General features: G+C 46.4%; 1 protein-coding gene across 3 annotated transcripts in view; it reads right to left on the reverse strand.

The window, feature by feature from the left end:
- The window catches only part of LOC144784709 (ATP-dependent translocase ABCB1-like), a 916,046-nt gene that overhangs the window by 486,222 nt on the left and 411,615 nt on the right, over positions 1 to 18,209 (reverse strand). For all 3 annotated transcript variants that reach the window (XM_078663661.1, XM_078663660.1, XM_078663662.1), the window contains one exon: positions 17,060 to 17,230. In XM_078663661.1, coding sequence (XP_078519787.1) covers positions 17,060 to 17,230 — 171 coding nt within the window. The remainder of the gene's footprint in view (positions 1 to 17,059; positions 17,231 to 18,209) is intronic.

Here is an 18,209-nt window from a genome sequence, read left to right on the forward strand (position 1 = left end):
ATTAGTGCTGCTGAATGCATAATCCAAGCTGCAGTTAACCTCATCTTTAGCCACACTGATTTATTTAGACTCTGGAAGCACATACCACAGGGATCTTTTTCTTTTTGCACCAAGTTTAACATATGATATCACAAAGTCCTAAAATGCTAACTACTACCATGTAATTGATACATGTTGTCTTCATTTAATGTTGTGAGTATATTAGTGTGCAGGTTCGCACCAATATTTCACCAGCAGATCAACATCTGTATCACGAACATTGTCATATTGCACCTGGAGATTTATGTTCAGCAAATATACAATCCGCACTACCTTTTCGAGATCCATTGCATCGTAGCTAATGCAAAGATCTTTTTTACTATTCTCTAAACGCACTTATCTATCCATGATAAACCTAAAAGTAGTTTGATAAGAAAACAGATATAAAAAAGCATTGAAAATAACATAATCAACTCCATGCTATCCTCTATGTGAACGACAGTCATCTAAAACATTTACATCAAAATTAATAAACAGTATAAGGAACAAATTGGATATTTTGCAAACGCTTTCCACTACTAGCATTGATAGAATACATCCATTCTACCGTGAAACGTCTTCAAATACGATCTGACAGAAATGGATATAATCAAAACCTGTAGAAAGCAAAATTATCTTTCATTAAAAGTACTACTGCAAAAAAGAAATTCAGACCCACCAAATCAGTTGTATATATTTATACAATCTGAGACTCCTGCATCCCATCTCGACAAATCCAGAAGAGACAACTTCAATAAGCACTTTGCTAAAATGAAGTAGTACGCTGTGAATAACATTGATAATCATTCTACTTACCCTGAAAATAGAAAATAACCGACTATAAAAATAACCTTTATCAGCATAGATTGTCTTTAATTATGCTATAGGCATGTTAATCAAACACATCATTACAAACACCATACTTCCACATTATTCTTTCAATTCTTGTGTTTATTCATTAAGCCGCATCCCAAACTCTCTGGCTTGAAATCATTAATGTTTTCTTCGTACATTACATTTTCTGACTCCTTAAAAGATAGCCATGTATGGCCTTCTCTACAAAACCTTCACACGAAGCCTGAACAGCAGCTCGTTTTATGGAGAATTCTAATCAACCTTCTGATCTGGAAACACCAAAACATCATTGGTAAGATTGTAGATAATGCACTTCATATTTTTAATGAAGGATGCTAATATCTACTAACTCTTATATGTGCCAGCAACATTTGACACCATACAACACACCATCCTTCAACAATGTGAAGGCAGTTCATGTGCACCGGAGGTGCAATTCTTCAGTAGTTTTTATTTTATCTAATACTTAGATCCCAAAGCATCAACATTACTTGTCCTTGCTCTTTCATTAGCTTTGTCCCTTTCGGAATGCCTCATGGTTATATACCTGCCCCCTTACTCGTCAAACTGTATGCTGAATCGCTGTGCACATATTTGGGAATTGGCATCTCATTTCACTAGTACAGTGATGATCTTTAGCTGTCCCTGATACTTTCTGACTGTTAGAACTCGGGGTCTCTAGTTGGCAAAGGTGGGTACCAGTTTAGAAAAATAAAGGTATTTAATCTAAACTACACAAGACCAAAACGACAAAAATCCAACATACACAGTTCAAGAATATGGTTGCAAAAGAGTTCTTAAGGTTCTTAAGGTTAGCGATAAAATTATTTACAGTTGCGTGAAAAGTTCACAGTTGCGTAACGTTTTGCCAACAGTACCTTTTAAAAGCGACAAAGATCCAAAGCAGAAGCTGATGCGGTGGAAAACAAGTGATGCGTTTCTCCTGAGACTCTGGGGAGGCGATGCGACAACCCGCTGCAGCAGCGGGCAAGTTGTGACAAATCCGGTCTGTATGGGGAGGAAGGCGGACTTGTATGGATTCCGGTGCGTAGGTTCGGTAGGAAGTTTTCTCTTGCAAAGGCACGATGCGATGATCTTTGGAGTTGGGACGATCTCCGGGGCGACGATGCGCGGACCAGCGGTGATCTCTCTCTCACAACTCCTCAATGCGATGGCTTCTGCGACGACACTCGCAGCAACGTGATGCGGTCCACAAGCAAGCTGTGTGGTGATCTCACCCAGCGACGACAGGCTCTGCGACGACACTTGCAGCGATGTAATCTTCCCAAGCCGGTCTGGTGCGTCCCGCAAACGAAGGATGCCACGGCTCTGGCAGCGGCAACAGGCGCTGCGATGATCTCGACCTTCGTAGCTGCGGGAATTTCATCGCACTGCCAGGGATGCGCTACGCAAGCGAGCCATGCGACAAAACTTGCAGAAAGTCTTTAAAAGCTCGGTTTCCAGCTTCCCAACACAGGTACAACTTCCAGAGGCACCACATATGGGCCACGCACTCCACGAAGGACAGAACTCTCTCAATAGAGTTCAGGAAAGCTGGGGGTGAAGTCCTTTTGTTCCTGGGACTTCATAACAGGGAGAAAGGCCACCCAGTACGAGGTGGAGCCAGCATTGTGGAGGGAGAGCACAGCCCTGGAGCCCTTTGTTGACATGATTCCTTCTCTCCTTTCACAGTGCAGGGCAGAGACATCAGACGCACCACAGGGGGTGGAGCCAGCACTGTGGGAGGCAGGCACAGTTCTATTCAGGCCCAGTGCTATCCCCTTCCGCCACTCAAGATGCAGATGCAGTCATTTAGCCTAGGGCTGACTCAGCCAGCCTCCAGGGGGCTCCCCAGCCCCTGTCACTCTCAAACCAGACAGTCAAGTCACAAACCAGCCAAGGCACACAGAAAGGTCAAAAAAGAGAACAGCTACTTTCTAAAAGTGCTGTTCCCAAACACAGGATTTAAAAACCACCTTTTCTAAACGATGTGTCATTAAATTCTGAGTACAGGGATACCAGACTTTTATGTCCTATCTTGCTCCTATGGGAAGATATGCTGGTAGCCACTGTAGCCAGCATTCCCCATGATAGCCTATGGGCAAGATAGCCTTACAATAGTGAAACACGAAAATGGTTGTAATTCACTACCAGAGCATGTCACCTGCACCTGTACATGCTCTAGCTTTCACATACACTGCACCCTGCCTAAGGTGGTACCTTGGGCCTTCCATAGGGGTGAACAATGTGCACAAAAAGGGAAGGGTTAGGCCTGGTCAGTGGGGACACTGACCAGGAGGGCATGGCAGTTCACAGACTGCACACAGGCACTGCAGTGGCAGGCCTGAGACACCATTTTAGGGCTACTCATGTGGGTGGCACAACCAGTGCTGCAAGCCCACTAGCAGCATTTGTATCACCAGCCCTGGCACACTCAGTGCACTTTACTAGGGACTTCTGGGGAATACAAATATGCCAATCATGGATAACCAATTACAATCACAATTTACATAGAGAGCATATGCACTTTAGCACTGATCAGCAGTGGTTTAGCGTGCAGAGTCCTATTGCCAACAGCCACAGGTCAGGAAAAATAAGGGAGGAAGAAGCGAAACGTTTGGGGATAAACCTGCAAAAAAGGGCCAGTTTCAACACAACCCCCTTCCAGCCTAAAGCCAGGGTAGACCAAACGATACCTCAATGGGATTCCCTGCTTAAGGCGATAGAACACGGAAACTGGCCCAAACAGCAGGGCAGTCCTGTTCTACGCCGTCCTAAACCTAGTTGGATCACTCTATCCATAATCTCAGGGTCCACCGTGCCAATCCATGTGGAACCCTCCTCCTCATCTGTGGACACCACCTGTGCATCACCTAAACTTAACTTGCTCACAGGTGTGTCTCAACCATCAGACAGCAAGCCACTGTGGCCACAAACAGTGGTCAGGGATGAGACCCAGGCCTCAGACAGGCCTCTCAAGGCTCTCAAACCCCCGTGGCATCGGAGGGCAGGGGGCAGTAGCCCAGGCGCTGGGCACCCTTTGTCCACTCCCTCTTTTGTCAGGTCAGGTCTGACACTCTGGCCCTGACCCACCAGTCCTGTATCCGGCGGCTGGACAGGAGGCTGGGGTGGGCTTCCCCACACCCGGTCCTCCTCTTCCTTGGGGCTCTGTACCCTCCTACCTGGAGCAGTAGCCCCTTCTAGAATAGTCAGGGCACCTGTGGCAGGTGTCCTGCACCATTCACCCACCAGTTCAGGGGTTCTATCCTGCAACTGGTATTCCAGATCAGGGGGGACACCCCGGACCTGACCCTCAGACCTAGGCTCCAAAGCCTCCAGGTCAGACAACACCTGAACCTGGCTTCTCCAGCCAGGGACCAACCCCTGCGGTGGAACACTGCCTGGAGCATCAGGACTTTACTCACCGATGTGCCCACACTGGTAGACAGTACCCACCTGGCCAATACAATGGTGTGGCCCAGTCTACCCCCAGGGTGAGACTTATGCCCCCCTTCCAGGGGCAACCCTGTCCACCAGGACAACCACGAACACAACTCTCCTATCAGTTCAGGACCTCCCTCCAGCAACTGGTCTCCCAACCCAGGGTTTAACCCCTCAGGTTGCACCAGGGTCAGAGGCGAGGACTCCCTCCCTCTGCACCCCGTTCCAGAGCACTGCACCCTCCCTACTGGAGGGGTACCCCTGGGAACCATAGTGGTCAGGACACGGGTTACAGATGTCCTTCCTTCCAGGTCAGGCAGATCCTGAACCTGGTCTCCCAACCCAGGGACCAATACCTGCGGTTGTGCACTTGCCTGGTACTCCAGGACTTCTGGGGACTCCCACAGTACCCCCTTGAGGGTGACACATGACTCATGTGTCTTGGGACAGTCTGCCTGGCGCAGATCTCCCGACCCCTGTCCATCCGACAGCGCGGGAAGATCCCCCAGGGCAGATGTGAGGTCACCATGGTTACTCACCGGGGACTCAGCCCTTCTGGCTGGCGCCTGACCCACTGGTTCTCCCACTGGGGACTCCTTCCGCCTCTCACCCATCAGTCTGGATTTCTGTACCCTCCCAAATGGAGTGGCACAGCTAGACACCAGAACCACAGGAGCCCTGTTTACAGAGGCTCCAGGTTCTCCTGACACCAGGAGATCCTCCTCAAATGGCCTACTAGCACATTCAACTTGGTGTTCCCATAAGGAACCCTCCAGGCCCTGAGACGGGATTTCGGGCACAATGAGACACACAGTCCCACACTCACTCCTCCTCCACTGAGACCGGACATGAGCCCCTACACCCCTCCCACTACACTGGGACCTAACTGGGCTACACTGAGCCTCTTCCACCTCACAGGTCTGGTAGATATCTAAGCCACTCCTTTTGGGATCACTCCCCCATGCCTCCTCAGACTCTCTGGAATTCACCAAGAGGTCTACCTCCAATGCAAGCTCTCTGGGATCAGAGAACTCACACTCCACCGGGTGTTGGCATAGCTCTGGAAAACAGGGACTTAAAATATGCTCTCCAAAAAATGAATCACACATCCTCCCACAGTTGTTAACCAAGCTACCCTTTGCCTCACCCTCCAGTGCCTCACACAAGTACCTCACACCACTCTCCTGAGACTGGCAAGACAGTATCTGACTGTCCCTGTCACAACCCACACTCTTCTGGCTGGTCTTCACACACACACACCAAGGTTTCTACCATGGGGGAACCCCTCTCCCTATACCTCTCATCTAGAGTCAGTAGAGTGTCCCTCCCACCACTAGGAATAAGGTCCCCTATGCCAGTCCCCCAATCTACTTCAGGGACACTGCACTCCACTGGAACTTCATCATAAACCTGAACTCCCTGGTGTATGTCGATCCCCTCCCTCAAGTCAGGCGCCACATCTCTGGGTGTTTGTACCTATCTCTCAGCACTGGAAACTATAATCTTGCTGCCATCATCTGAGCTGGACTCCAACTCCAACTCAGCAAAGCTCACCTCTTGAGCTACCCATGTTTCTTCTTCAGCTGAGACCCTCATGGCCTCATGCCTCTTGAGCTCTAACTCAAGCTCCTCATTCTTAATTCATGGGCCAAGGTCAAATTCAATTCATCCAGGGCACGGGCATCTTTGCTCTCCTCCGCCACCCTTTCTCTCTCAGCTCCTTGATTCTCTTTTTCCATTTCCAATTGCTTCATTTGTAGCCTCAACATTTCTAATTTGTGATCTCTAGCCCTTTGGTTTTCCTCCAACTCCTCTGGGGAAAAACTTTCAACTGAATGGTTGCTGTCAGCCCTTGAGGCTGCTCTGAACACAGGCAGATCCTGTGGCCTGAAACCATCCCTTTGTGCATCCTCATCCACTTCTGCACCATCTGTCTCCCCAGCCTCTTTGGTCTCCCACCAGGCCCTTAAGGCCTCCTGTAGCTCCTCCTTCTTGGAGCGGCACTTCATAGGGCATCCAAAGTTCCTGCAGAACTGCCTGAGTTGACCTACTTTGTAATCACTTAACATTTCAATATCGAACTCCAGTTCTACAACATCACTTTCTGGTTTACCATTTAGAGACATAATGCTTGGATTCTTTCTGGGCTACGATCAAATATAGAACAAAAAATAAAAAACTCAACCGTAGTATGTGGTGGCGTAGCGGTCTGCACTCACTAGTGATGTATACCAATCACTGTGGGTCTAGTACAAATACAAGTTCAAATCCCACCGCTGACCAACAATGTTAGAAACTGAGGGTCTCTAGTTGGCAGAGGTAGGTACCACTGTCCAAATAGGGACCCTTGCTTCTAGTCAGAGTAAAGAGGAAACCCTCTGAGATAACCCCAGCTCACCCCCATGGTAGCTTGGCATGAGCAGTCAAGGCTTATCAAAGGCAATGTGTAAAGTATTTGTACCAACACTCATATTAGCACAGTGAAAACAACACAAACTGACTCGACAACAGTTTAGAAAAATAAAGGTATTTAATCTAAACTACACAAGACCAAAACGACAAATTTCCAGTATACACAGTTCAAGAATATGGTTGCAAAAGAGTTCTTAAGGTTCTTAAGGTTAGCGATAAAATTATCCATAGTTGCGTGAAAAGTTCACAGTTGCATCCCGTTTTGCCAACAGTACCGTTTAAAAGCAACAAAGTTCCAAAGCAGAAGCTGGTGCGGAGGAAAACAAGCAATGTGTTGCTCCTGAGACCCTGGGGAGGCGATGCGACAACCCCGCTGCAGCAGCGGGCGTGTTGCGACGAATCCGGTCTGTATGGGGAGGAAGGCGGACTTGTATGGATTCCGGTGCATAGGTTCCGTAGGAATTTTTCTCTTGCAAAGCCATGATGCGATGATCTTTGGAGTAGCGACGATCTCCGGGGCGACGATGCACGGACCAGCGGTGATCTCTCTCTTGCAGCTCCTCGATGTGATGGCTTCTGTGACGACACTCGCAGCGACGTGATGCGGTGCAGCGATCTCACCCAGCGACGACAGGCTCTGCGACGACACTCGCAGCGATGGTAATCTTCCCGCGCCGGTCTGGTACGTCCCGCAAACGAAGGATGCGACGGCTCTGGCAGCGGCAACAGGTGCTGCGACGATCTCGACCTTCGTAGCGGCAGGAATTTCCTCGCACTGTCGGGGATAAGCTCCGCAAGCGAGCGATGCGACAAAACTTGCAGAAAGTCTTTAAAAGCTTGGTTTCCAGCTTCCCAAAACAGGTACAACTTCCAGAGGCACCACACATGGGCCACGCACTCCAGTAAAGACAGTACTCTCTCAATAGAGTTCAGGAAAGCTGGGGGTGAAGTCCTTTTGTTCCTGGGACGTCATAACAGGGAGCCAGCTCTTCTCAAGCCCTTGGAGATTCCTTCAAGCAAGGGAACACAGCACAAAGCAAAGCCCTTCCCCTCTCCTTGGCAGCAAAGCAACAGCAGATCAGTCCAGCAGAGCAACAGCAGGACAGTCTTCTTTCTTCAGTTTCCGCTTTCTCCTTGGCAGAGGTTCCTTCTTTTTTCCAGGATGATCTAATTTTCTGTTGTCAGGGGTCCTGTACTTCCTTGAGCACTTTGTTTTCCTGGCTTCTTCTTTCCTTTCAGAGAGAGGGGCAGGGTCGTCAGCCGCCCAGTAGGAGGTGGATCCAGCATTGTGGAGGGAGAGCATAGCCGAGGAGGTCTTTGTTGACATGATTCCTTCTCTCCTTTCACAGTGCAGGGCAGTGATATCAGATGCACCACAGGGGGTGGAGCCAGCACTGTGGGAGGCAGGCACAGTCCTATTCAGGCCCCGGTGCTATCTCCTCCCACCACTCAAGATGCAGATGGAGTCATTCAGCCTAGGGCTGACTCAGCCCGCCTCCTGGGGGCTCCCCAACCCCTGTCACTCTCAAACCAGACAGTCAAGTCACAAACCAGCCAAGGCACACAGAAAGGTCAGACAAGAGAACAGCTACTTTCTAAAAGTGCTGTTCTCAAACACAGGATTTAAAAACCACCTTTCCTAAAAGATGTGTCATTAAATTCTGAGTTCAGGGATACCAGACATTTATGTCCTATCTTGCTCCTATGGGAAGATATGCTGGTAGCCACTGTTGCCAGCATTCCCCAGTACATGCTATATCTTTCACATACACTGCACCCTGCCCAAGGGGGTACCTTGGGCCTTCCATAGGGGTGACCAATGTGCACAGAAAGGGAAGGGTTAGGCCTGGTCAGTGGGGACACTGACCAGGAGGACATGGCAGTTCACAGACTGCATTCAGGCACTGCGGTGCCAGGCCTGAGACACCATTTTAGGGCTACTCATGTGGGTGGCACAATCAGTGCTGCAAGCACACTAGTAGCATTTGTATCACCAGCCCTGGCACACTCAGTGCACTTTACTAGAGACTTCTGGGGGATACAAATATGCCAATCATGGATAACCAATTACAATCACAATTTACACAGAGAGCATATGCACTTTAGGACTGATCAGCAGTGGTAAAGCGCGCAGAGTCCTATTGCCAACAGCCACAGGTCAGGAAAAATAAGGAAGGAAGAAGCTAAAAGTTTGGGGATAACCCTGCAAAAAATGGCCAGTTCCAATACTGACCAAGAGGCCAATTGACACTAGCTTCTTCCTTCAATGAAATATGGTTAAGGATCACTAATGAAACTCAAGATAACCCTGTGGAAGATTGTATTTCTTCTCCTTTCTCTAAAGAAATCACAGACGTTTCTCTCTAAACAAAACAAAATATAAGCCAAAGCATATTCACTAAAATCTTCAACTCAACCCAGACCCTATGCTTTACACTTGACAAACTGCTCAATCACAACCTTCATGTCTGGGATATTCTGAAGTTCATTAAAAATACTATGCACTTTGTTAGATCTGGGGGTCTCTAGTTGGCAGAGGTAGGTACCAATGTCCAAGTAGGGACCCTTGCTTCTAGTAAGGGGGATAAACTCTTTGGATAACCCCTGCTCACCCCCTTGGTATCTTGGCATCGGCAGACAGGCTTATCAAAGGCACTGTGTAAAGTATTTGTACCAACACTCACAGTAACACAGTGGAAACACCTCAAATGGACTCCACACCAGTTTAGAAAAATAAAGTATCTTTATCTAAACTACACAAGACTAAAACAACAAAAATCCAACATACACTGTTCCAAAAAAAGTCTTTAAAAAGAGTTCAAAGGTTTGCACCAAAATAATCCACAGTTGCGTAACCCAAAGTACCTGTAGATGCAACAAAAGTTCCAAGCGTCAGCTGCAGCATCAGAAAACAAGCGATGGGTCAGTCCTGAGGCCCTGGGGAAGCGATGCTGCACGCAGCGGGTGTGTTGCGTCAAATCTGATCTGTATGGGGAGCAATGCGATACCTTGTATAGATTCTGGTTTGCAGGTTCTTCAGTAGGAAGCATCTCGCACAGGCACGATACGACAATCTTCGGGATGGCGACAATCTTCGGTGTGGCGGTGATACGTGGCGCAGCATTGATCTTTTTCTGTCGCGGCCCCTCGATGCGTTGACTCTGCGACGATGTTCACAGCGACAGGATGTGGTCCGCAAGCAAGAAGTGCAACGGTTCTCACAGTGACGACAGGCTCTGCAACGATATTCGCAGCGACAGGAATCTTCCCGCTTTGGGGCGATGCGCTCAGCAAGCGAATGATTCGTAGATTCTTGCAGCGGCAATAGGTGCTGCGATGATCTTTGTGGCAACGGGAATTCTCTCGCACTGTCACCAATGCGCTCCACAAGCGAGCGATGCATGCAAAATTGTAGATCTTCTTTTCTTCTTCTTTTCCAGCTTCCCAAACAGCAGGTAACAGCCTCCAGAGGCCCCACAAATGGATCAAGCACTCAAGGCAGGTCAGAACTCACACAGCAGAGTTCGGAGGGAAGTTGGGGGTGAAGTCCTTTTGTTCCTGGGACTTCTGAACAGGAGGCCAGCTCTCCTCAGCCCCTTGGAGATCTCTTCAAGCAGGGGACACAGTAACAACAAAGTCCTTCCCCTCTCCTTGGCAGAATAGCAACTGCAGATCAGCCTACAAACACACAGCAGGGCAGTCCTTCCTCTTACGTCTTCCAGCTTTTCTCCTTGGCAGAGGTTCCTTCTTGATTCCAGGATGATCTAAATTCTTGGGGTCTGGGTATTCCTTTTTATACCAATATTCTCTTATCTCTTCGAAGGCAGAGCGGCCTTTGCCTCGTCCAAACCAGTTCTGGTCAGTCCTGGAGCACTCTGTTTACATTACTCATTCTTTCCTTTGAGAGAGAGGGGCAGGGTCGTCAGCTTCCCAGCAGGAGGTGGAGCCAGCATTGTGGATGGCAGGCACAGCCCTATTAAGGCCCAGGTGCTATCCCCTCTGACCACTCAAGAAGCAGATGAAGTTATTCAGCCTAGTGCTGACTCACCCATCCTCCTGGAACCACCCCAGCCCCTATCACTCACAAACAAGACAGTCAATTCAGAAACAGGCCAAGGCACACAGAAAGGTTAGACAAGAAAACAGCCACTTTCTAAAAGTGCTGTTTTTAAACACAGGATTTAAAAAAACATCCTTCCTAAAAGATGGGTTATTAAATTCTGAGTTCAGGTATACCAGACTTTAATTTTCTATCTTGCTCCTATGGGAAAATATGCCGGTAAACATTATTCACAGCATTCCCCATTCTAGCCTATGGGCAAGATAGCCTTTCAATAGTGAAAAACGAAATTGGCAGTATTTCACTATCAGAGTATGTCACCCACACTGGTACATGCTCTATCTTTCACATACACCGCACCCTGCCAAGGGTGGTACCTTAAGCCTTCCATAGGTGTGTCCAATGTGTACAGAAAGGGTAGGGTTAGGCCTGGCCAGTGGGGACACTGGTCAGGTCAGCATAGCAGTCAGCAACTGCACACAGGCACTGTGGTGGCAGGCCTGAGACACCATTTTAGGGCTGCTCATGTGGGTGGCACAATCAGTGCTGCAGGCCCACTAGTAGCATTTGAATCACCAGCCCTGGCACACTCAGTGCACGTTACTAGGGACCTACTGGTAAAACAAATATGCCAATCATGGATACCCACTCACAATAACATTTTACCCAGGGAGCACTTGCACTTTGACACTGATCAGCAGTGGCAAAGTGCCCAAAGCATCTAAACCAGCAAAAACGAAATCCAGAACAGCGTCAAAAATACAGGAGGCAGAGGCAAAAAAAAAAAAACCGACGCTAAAGATGCCAGGTCTAACACGTGTCCCCTCCAACTGAAAGTGGGGAGAACTACCTACCCTCTTGGGAGTTCTCATCACTAAGGCAGAAAAACCTGGACAGACCATCAGCATTGGCGCGCTCTGTACCAGGGCGGTGTTCCACGGTAAAGTCCATTCCCTGTAGGGAGATGGACAAACTCAACAGTTTTGGGTTCTCACCCCTCATTTGCATTAACCATCTGAGTGGCCTGTGGTTGGTCTGAACCCGGAAGTGAGTCCCAAACAAGTAAGGCCTCAGCTTCTTCGGAGCCCAGACCACAGCAAAAGCTTCTCTTTCAATCGCACTCCACCTCTGTTCCCTGCGAAGTAGCCTTCAACTAATAAAAGCTACAGGTTGGTCCAAGCCCTCGTTGTTCAGTTGTGAGAGCACCGCTCCTACACCATGCTCTGAATCATCTGTCTGCACCACAAATTCACTTGAGAAATCAGGCGCCTTGAGCACAGGTGCTGTGCACATGGCAGTTTTCGGGGCATTAAAAGCAGTTTGACAGACATCAGTCCAATTAACTCTCTTGTGCTGCTTCCTTGGAGTCAGCTCTGTCAAGGGGGCAACAATTGTACCATATCCCTTGACAAATCTTTGGTAATACCCGGTGATACCTAGGAAGGCCCTCACCTCTGTCTGGGTTTTGGCACCTCCCAAGCCAGAATGGTACCAATCTTCACCACAGTGGTATGGGAGCACATAGTGTTTTATAAAATACCCCTCACACACCAAAAGGCCCCTTGGTGTCATGCTTCATCATAGGGGTCTTCGCACCCCTCTAACGGGATGCGGCATGCTACGACCTACGCCTACGCGGGAGCACTTATAATTATGACTATGTGTGGTGAATGTGATGCATGTGATTAGGGATATTATATGTGAGTGGTGGGATTTAGTGAAGGATTAAAAAATACCTGGCTCGTGAGCAGCGTGTGGGGTAAGACGGAGGACAACTCATCCCGAGTTCATTGCACAATAGCAATCACCCCCCAGACGTTTCTGAATGCTCATGAAGCAAGCAAGCAAAACTTGACAAGTAATGCAATTTGCATTGAACTTGAGATAAACCGCTGTAGGCAAATTGTAGCCTTTATTATTTTTATACACATATTTCTTTCACTTTTTATTATTAACATAAACACAATTTTGTGAGAAAACTAGTGAAACGTGAGTAAGGTGGGGAAGTTGTGCCCCCGTCCTGAAGAAAGAGCTCTGTCTCCGAAACATGTCGATGCACACAAGAGGTACTGTCCATTAACACGACAGGTCCAACCTCGCACTTCACTTCTTTTAATAGTACCAGCCCGGTGTTAAGAATAAAAGAAAATTTCTAACATGCCCACGAGCCAGATATTTTTTAATCCTTCACTAAATCCCACCACTCACATATAATATCCCTAATCACATGCATCACATGCACCACACATAGTCATAATTATAAGTGCTCCCGCGTAGTCGTAGGTCGTAGCACGCCGCATCCCGTTAGAGGGGTGCGAAGACCCCTATAATGAAGCATGACACCAAGGGGCCTTTTGGTGTGTGAGGGGTATTTTATAAAACACTAAGTGCTCCCATACCACTGTGGTGAACACTTCACTAACACCCCAGTAGGATTCCTTTTGTTTATACAACTAAGTCTGTGGAGTAAGAATCCTGCTCTATAACTCTACCTCCCCCCCTCCTGTTTATTTGTATGGTATCAATCTTCGCCTGTAGGGGCACCACCTGGCCGCTTCTTATCTGGTGTCCCAAGTACACCACAGATCCCTGCCCTATCTGGCACATGCTGGCCTTGATAGTGAGGCCTGCTCTTTGCAGAGCCTTCAATACTTTGCAGAGGTGTTGCAAGTGTTCCTCCCAGGTGGAGCTGAACACAGAAATATCATCCAGGTGAGCAGAGCTGAATTCCTCCAGCCCGGACAGTACCTGGTTGACCAGGCTCTGGAACGTGGCAGGGGCATTCTTTAACCCAAAGGGCATGACACGAACTGGAATGCCCCTCTGGCATTGAAAACGCAGACCTTTCCTTGGCCCCCACAGTTAAGGCAATCTGCCAGTACCCAGATGTTAAGTCAAACGTACTGAGGTACTGGGCAGCACCCAACCGATTCACGAGCTCATCAGCTCTGGAGATGGGTTGTGTATCAGTTTTGGTGACCACATTGAGCCACGGTAGTCCACACAAAACAAGAGTTCTAGAGTGGCACCGGGCGCAGTAGCTTTTGGTACTAAGATCACTGGGCTAGCCCATTGGCTGCTGGAGGGCTCCCTTACCCCTTGCGCCAACATCTTGGAAACCTCTTCCTTGATGCTGGCCCTGACCTTGTCAGCTACCCTGTAAAATATCTGCTTCACAGGTAAACTATCTCCAGTGTCCACATCACGGATGCACCAATTGGTGACTCCTGGGTCAGGGAGAACAGGGAGGCAAACTGACCCAACACCTGGTGACAGTCCCTCTGCTGTTCTGGGGTCAGGGTGGGCGAGAAGACCACTCCATCCACTGACCCATCTTGCTCCTTGGCTGACAGGAGGTCAGGAAGAAGGTCACTATCCTCTTCCATCCCAGCATCTGTAGTAAGGAGCATTGTCACATCTGACCTCTCAAAGTGGGGCTTGAGGCGGTTAACATGTAGGACCCTCAAGGGGTGCCTCGGAGCCTGCAATTTAACCAGGTAGGTTACATTGCTCTTGCGCTCCACCACCTTGTATGGCCCAGTCCACTTGTCTTGGAGCGCACAAGGCTCCACTGGCGCCATCACCCACACCTTCTGCCCAGGTTGAAATTTGACCAGAGTGACATTCTGGTCGTACCATCTTTTCATTTTGTTCCTAGCTAGCTTCCAGGTTCTCCTGAGCGAGTTTCCTGAAGCGTTGTGTCTGGTTGCGGAAGGCCAGTATGTCAGGGGAAACCCCACCAAAGATGCCAGGTCTAATACACTTGCTTCAACAAACTGTAACACCGATTAGAATAAAGCTGTGCATTGCAGCTAGGCTCATCACAACGACGAAAGCAATAAAAAAATACACAAATCGCATACATGGCCATATGTCACTGCACACTCAGTTATCTCTCTTTAAAACTAGAGATCAGAGGTAGGAACAATACCTTAGTGATGCACATGTTTTGGAGTATCAAGACACCACATTTTAAACATAAATGCACATTAAAGCGTTCCATTTGCAATAATGCACCTAAAATATGGAATGTCCTTCTTTCACACACCTTCTTAACAAGAAGCCTAAAGACCTGCTGGGCATCTCCTCAGGCCTGTTACATAGTACTTAGCTCCCAACTCCAGAACCTCTAACCAAGAGGTCTACAACTTTGATAACCTACAACATCCTCAGCTCACTATTTATCCTTTCTTTCTTACGTCCCAACGCTAACGTGTTTTAAACATTTTCTACCAACACTCTTCTATTTTTCGGGACTGCAATAATTTAGTGTATTTCAATCTACCATTCCCATTTTCCCTTGGTATGTTCCAAACATGGTTTTGATGCCAATACCCTTAGTAAAGCTACTTCCTATAAATATGTATATACACACCCTGATCTAGCTGCTTTGATTAGTATAAATGTTTTTCAATTTACTCTATATGCCTTCTATCATGTTGTCATTTATTGTATTAACGCGATTGTCATTATGTCTCACTAATCTAGTTCTGCCTTCCATGAATGGCGTTGCTTCAATGTATGAATCAATGTTTCATCCCAGGTGTTTGCTCCCTTATGTAAATGTCTGCTTCGTCCTTACTGACTATACTAGTTGTCTTCATACTACAGTTTGATCCTTCCCGATGCCCTGATGCTGTTCTCATGTCAACGCTTCTCCCTTTCTACTGAATGTAATAGATGCGTTTATGCCACCTGGAAAAGTGTTTTACTGCATTTTGAAGCTAATGGCAATGGTATATCAGCCTACTTGTAGTAGTGATTTATTGATTGATTAATTAAAATCTTTACAAAGAATGAAAGCTCAATTTTGTACATTTAAGTTACATTACCTCGTTAAATATGGTTTGTAAATAACAGTAAATCTTTCAAAATTTATACAAAAACATTTTAAAACGGTTTAAATAAAGCAAGTACATATGTCTAAAAGTTAGTGATGAATATAGTAATTTTAGAAAACAATGTTATGTTTTTGCGAAAGCAGAATTAATGGGTAGATCATCTGGACAGAGACATCGAATCAGTGCTTGTCTACAAGTTCTTATCGCTCTTTCATTGAATAACCTTTTTAGCAAGGTTAGTCTAATTTTTTAGTTCTGGACAGATGCACAGGAGATATATAATATTTTCCTCACCAATTTTTCCACAACCGACACGGTATGGTATTTTTGAGTTTTTTTCAAGGTAGTGCATGTGATTCTCCTGGCCATATTCCAAATTGTGCGTTAATGAAGATATTTTTGCTTCTCCACGACCATGCCGTGTCCAGATACTGCTGAGGCCTCTTTTTTTTGTAGCCAATTATTATGGACCAGGCGTGTTTCCTTTTAATAAGGGACTTTTTATCGCTTATCAACGATAGGTAATCCGTTGTTTTATTCACAACTTTTTTGAGGGATTCCTGGGTTATAGTAGTGGTCCAGATCCCTCTAACTCCAAGTTCATCTAGAGCGTTGTCCAGGTATTTCCACGCAGATAATTTTTTGTTACCCTCGATTTCTTTCCATAAAAGCTGCGAAATTAAGTTCTCCTTATCATTTTTTACTCTATTCCATACCTTAATTATATGTCCCTTCCGTGCATATAATTGGTTGTTCAAACCGAATTCCAACCTTACTTGGGCTTGTGAGGCGTTTTTTGGTAGACGAAAAAGGGAGCGGAAAGTTTTTGTGATACCATTATTAATAATTTTTGCGTCTTTTCCATTTTAGAGCCTCACTGCCATAAGATAAGGAAGGTAACAGTTTCGCCGATATCACTTTAAGGAGCGGTTGATAAGTTAAATTACTTGTAGAGTTTTTGATTATCCCGAATGCACCCGTTAGTGCGTTTGCCTTCCTGGTGATATCCAGTTTTTGGGGGTTAAAGTTACCATTATCGTTAAATATAACTCCCAGGTACCTATAGGTTTTGACTTGCTCCAAGTGTTCCTTCCCCAAGAAACATTTTGAATGGTATATCATAAACTAATTAAGTAATGAAAATAAAAACTTACCAATAGTGCTTCTTGGTATTGCATTGCCTTTTCATATATTTTTTTTAGAATTAGGCACACTTAACCAACCAATGTTTTGTGGTTTATTAGTAAGGAGATGCCTGTTTTCTATCCCCTGGTGAGGTATACAATGTATGCAAATTATACTTTGCATGCAATTCTGACCTCTCATTTATCATTGCAGTCTCTGGTGGGAATGCACCTAATGGTGACATCTGCAGACTCCAGGCATGGTACATAAAACATGGAGTACAGTCAGTGATAAGAGTTTCCCTTACCTTATCCAGAGCTTCTTGCACTACAGCTTCGCTATGAGTGTCCAAAGCAGATGTTGCTTCATCCAGCAGCAGAATCTTCGGGTTCCTTGCTAGGGCTCGAGCAATGGCAATCCTCTGCTTCTGTCCTCCACTCAGCTGGGCTCCTCTTGCACCCACTACTGTATTAAATTTCTTAAACACATGTAAAAATGGTTGTCTGAGCTTAATTTGTTTCTCTTTGGCTGATCATTATGTCAATATACTCTATTAAGTAACCTACTTATGACATAAACGCTGTAAAGTGACTGAAAACACAATGGTATACATAAATTATTGTGAGAAGGTAATCATTTTTAAACTAATCAAGCATTGGTGCCTTTACTCTTCGTAGAAAGTAAAAGATACGCACTGCATGCAATGGCATTAATATTGAAAATGCACAGGCACGCGTTTGAAAACGTGTGAGGCCATCGTGAAAAGCAATATGTGCAACGTAATTGAGGATTCTAAGGATTGCATAATTTACCAGAGCAAAACAGGCCCGCAGATCCTTTGCACTGGCTCACAAAATACTTTCAGTGCTGTGACCTGGAGCACATGCACTCACCTGGGGAGCCGAGCATTTGTGTGCATTGAACTCGGACGCTTTGTTATGTTTAAATATAACCAGGATCAGAGAGAGACACAAAGTTGCAGCTACTTCACAGGTTTGATTTAAAGAAAGTGTATCACACAATTACACTTGCATCGCCAAACCTAATTCGAAAAACCATTTTTAAAGAATGCAAATAAGGGATACAGGGGCATATTAGCAAGAACCTCGTTAAAATTATTGCCGTTTTAGCTGCAGGAAACTGCCGATAAAACAGCGATAATGGGCTTGCTAATAGGCGGTATAGAATTCCAATAGAAGCCCAGGTTAGATGTCCTGCACATCTAACCTGGACTTCTATTGGAATTCTATAACGCATATTAGCAAGCCCATTATTGCTGTTTTAGCGGCAGTATTCTGCCGCTAAAACAGCAATAATTTTAACGAGGTTCTTGCTAATATGCCCCCAACTTCTGTAGTAACTCAAATTGTATTTACTATAAAAACGATACAAAAAACATCATATAAGGAATATTGCAAACAAGGCAGCACTCTTATAGTGCACAAATATATTAAATG

The sequence above is a fragment of the Lissotriton helveticus genome, chromosome 10 (genome assembly GCF_964261635.1).
Source record: "Lissotriton helveticus chromosome 10, aLisHel1.1, whole genome shotgun sequence".
NCBI classification, from domain to species: Eukaryota; Metazoa; Chordata; class Amphibia; order Caudata; family Salamandridae; genus Lissotriton; species Lissotriton helveticus.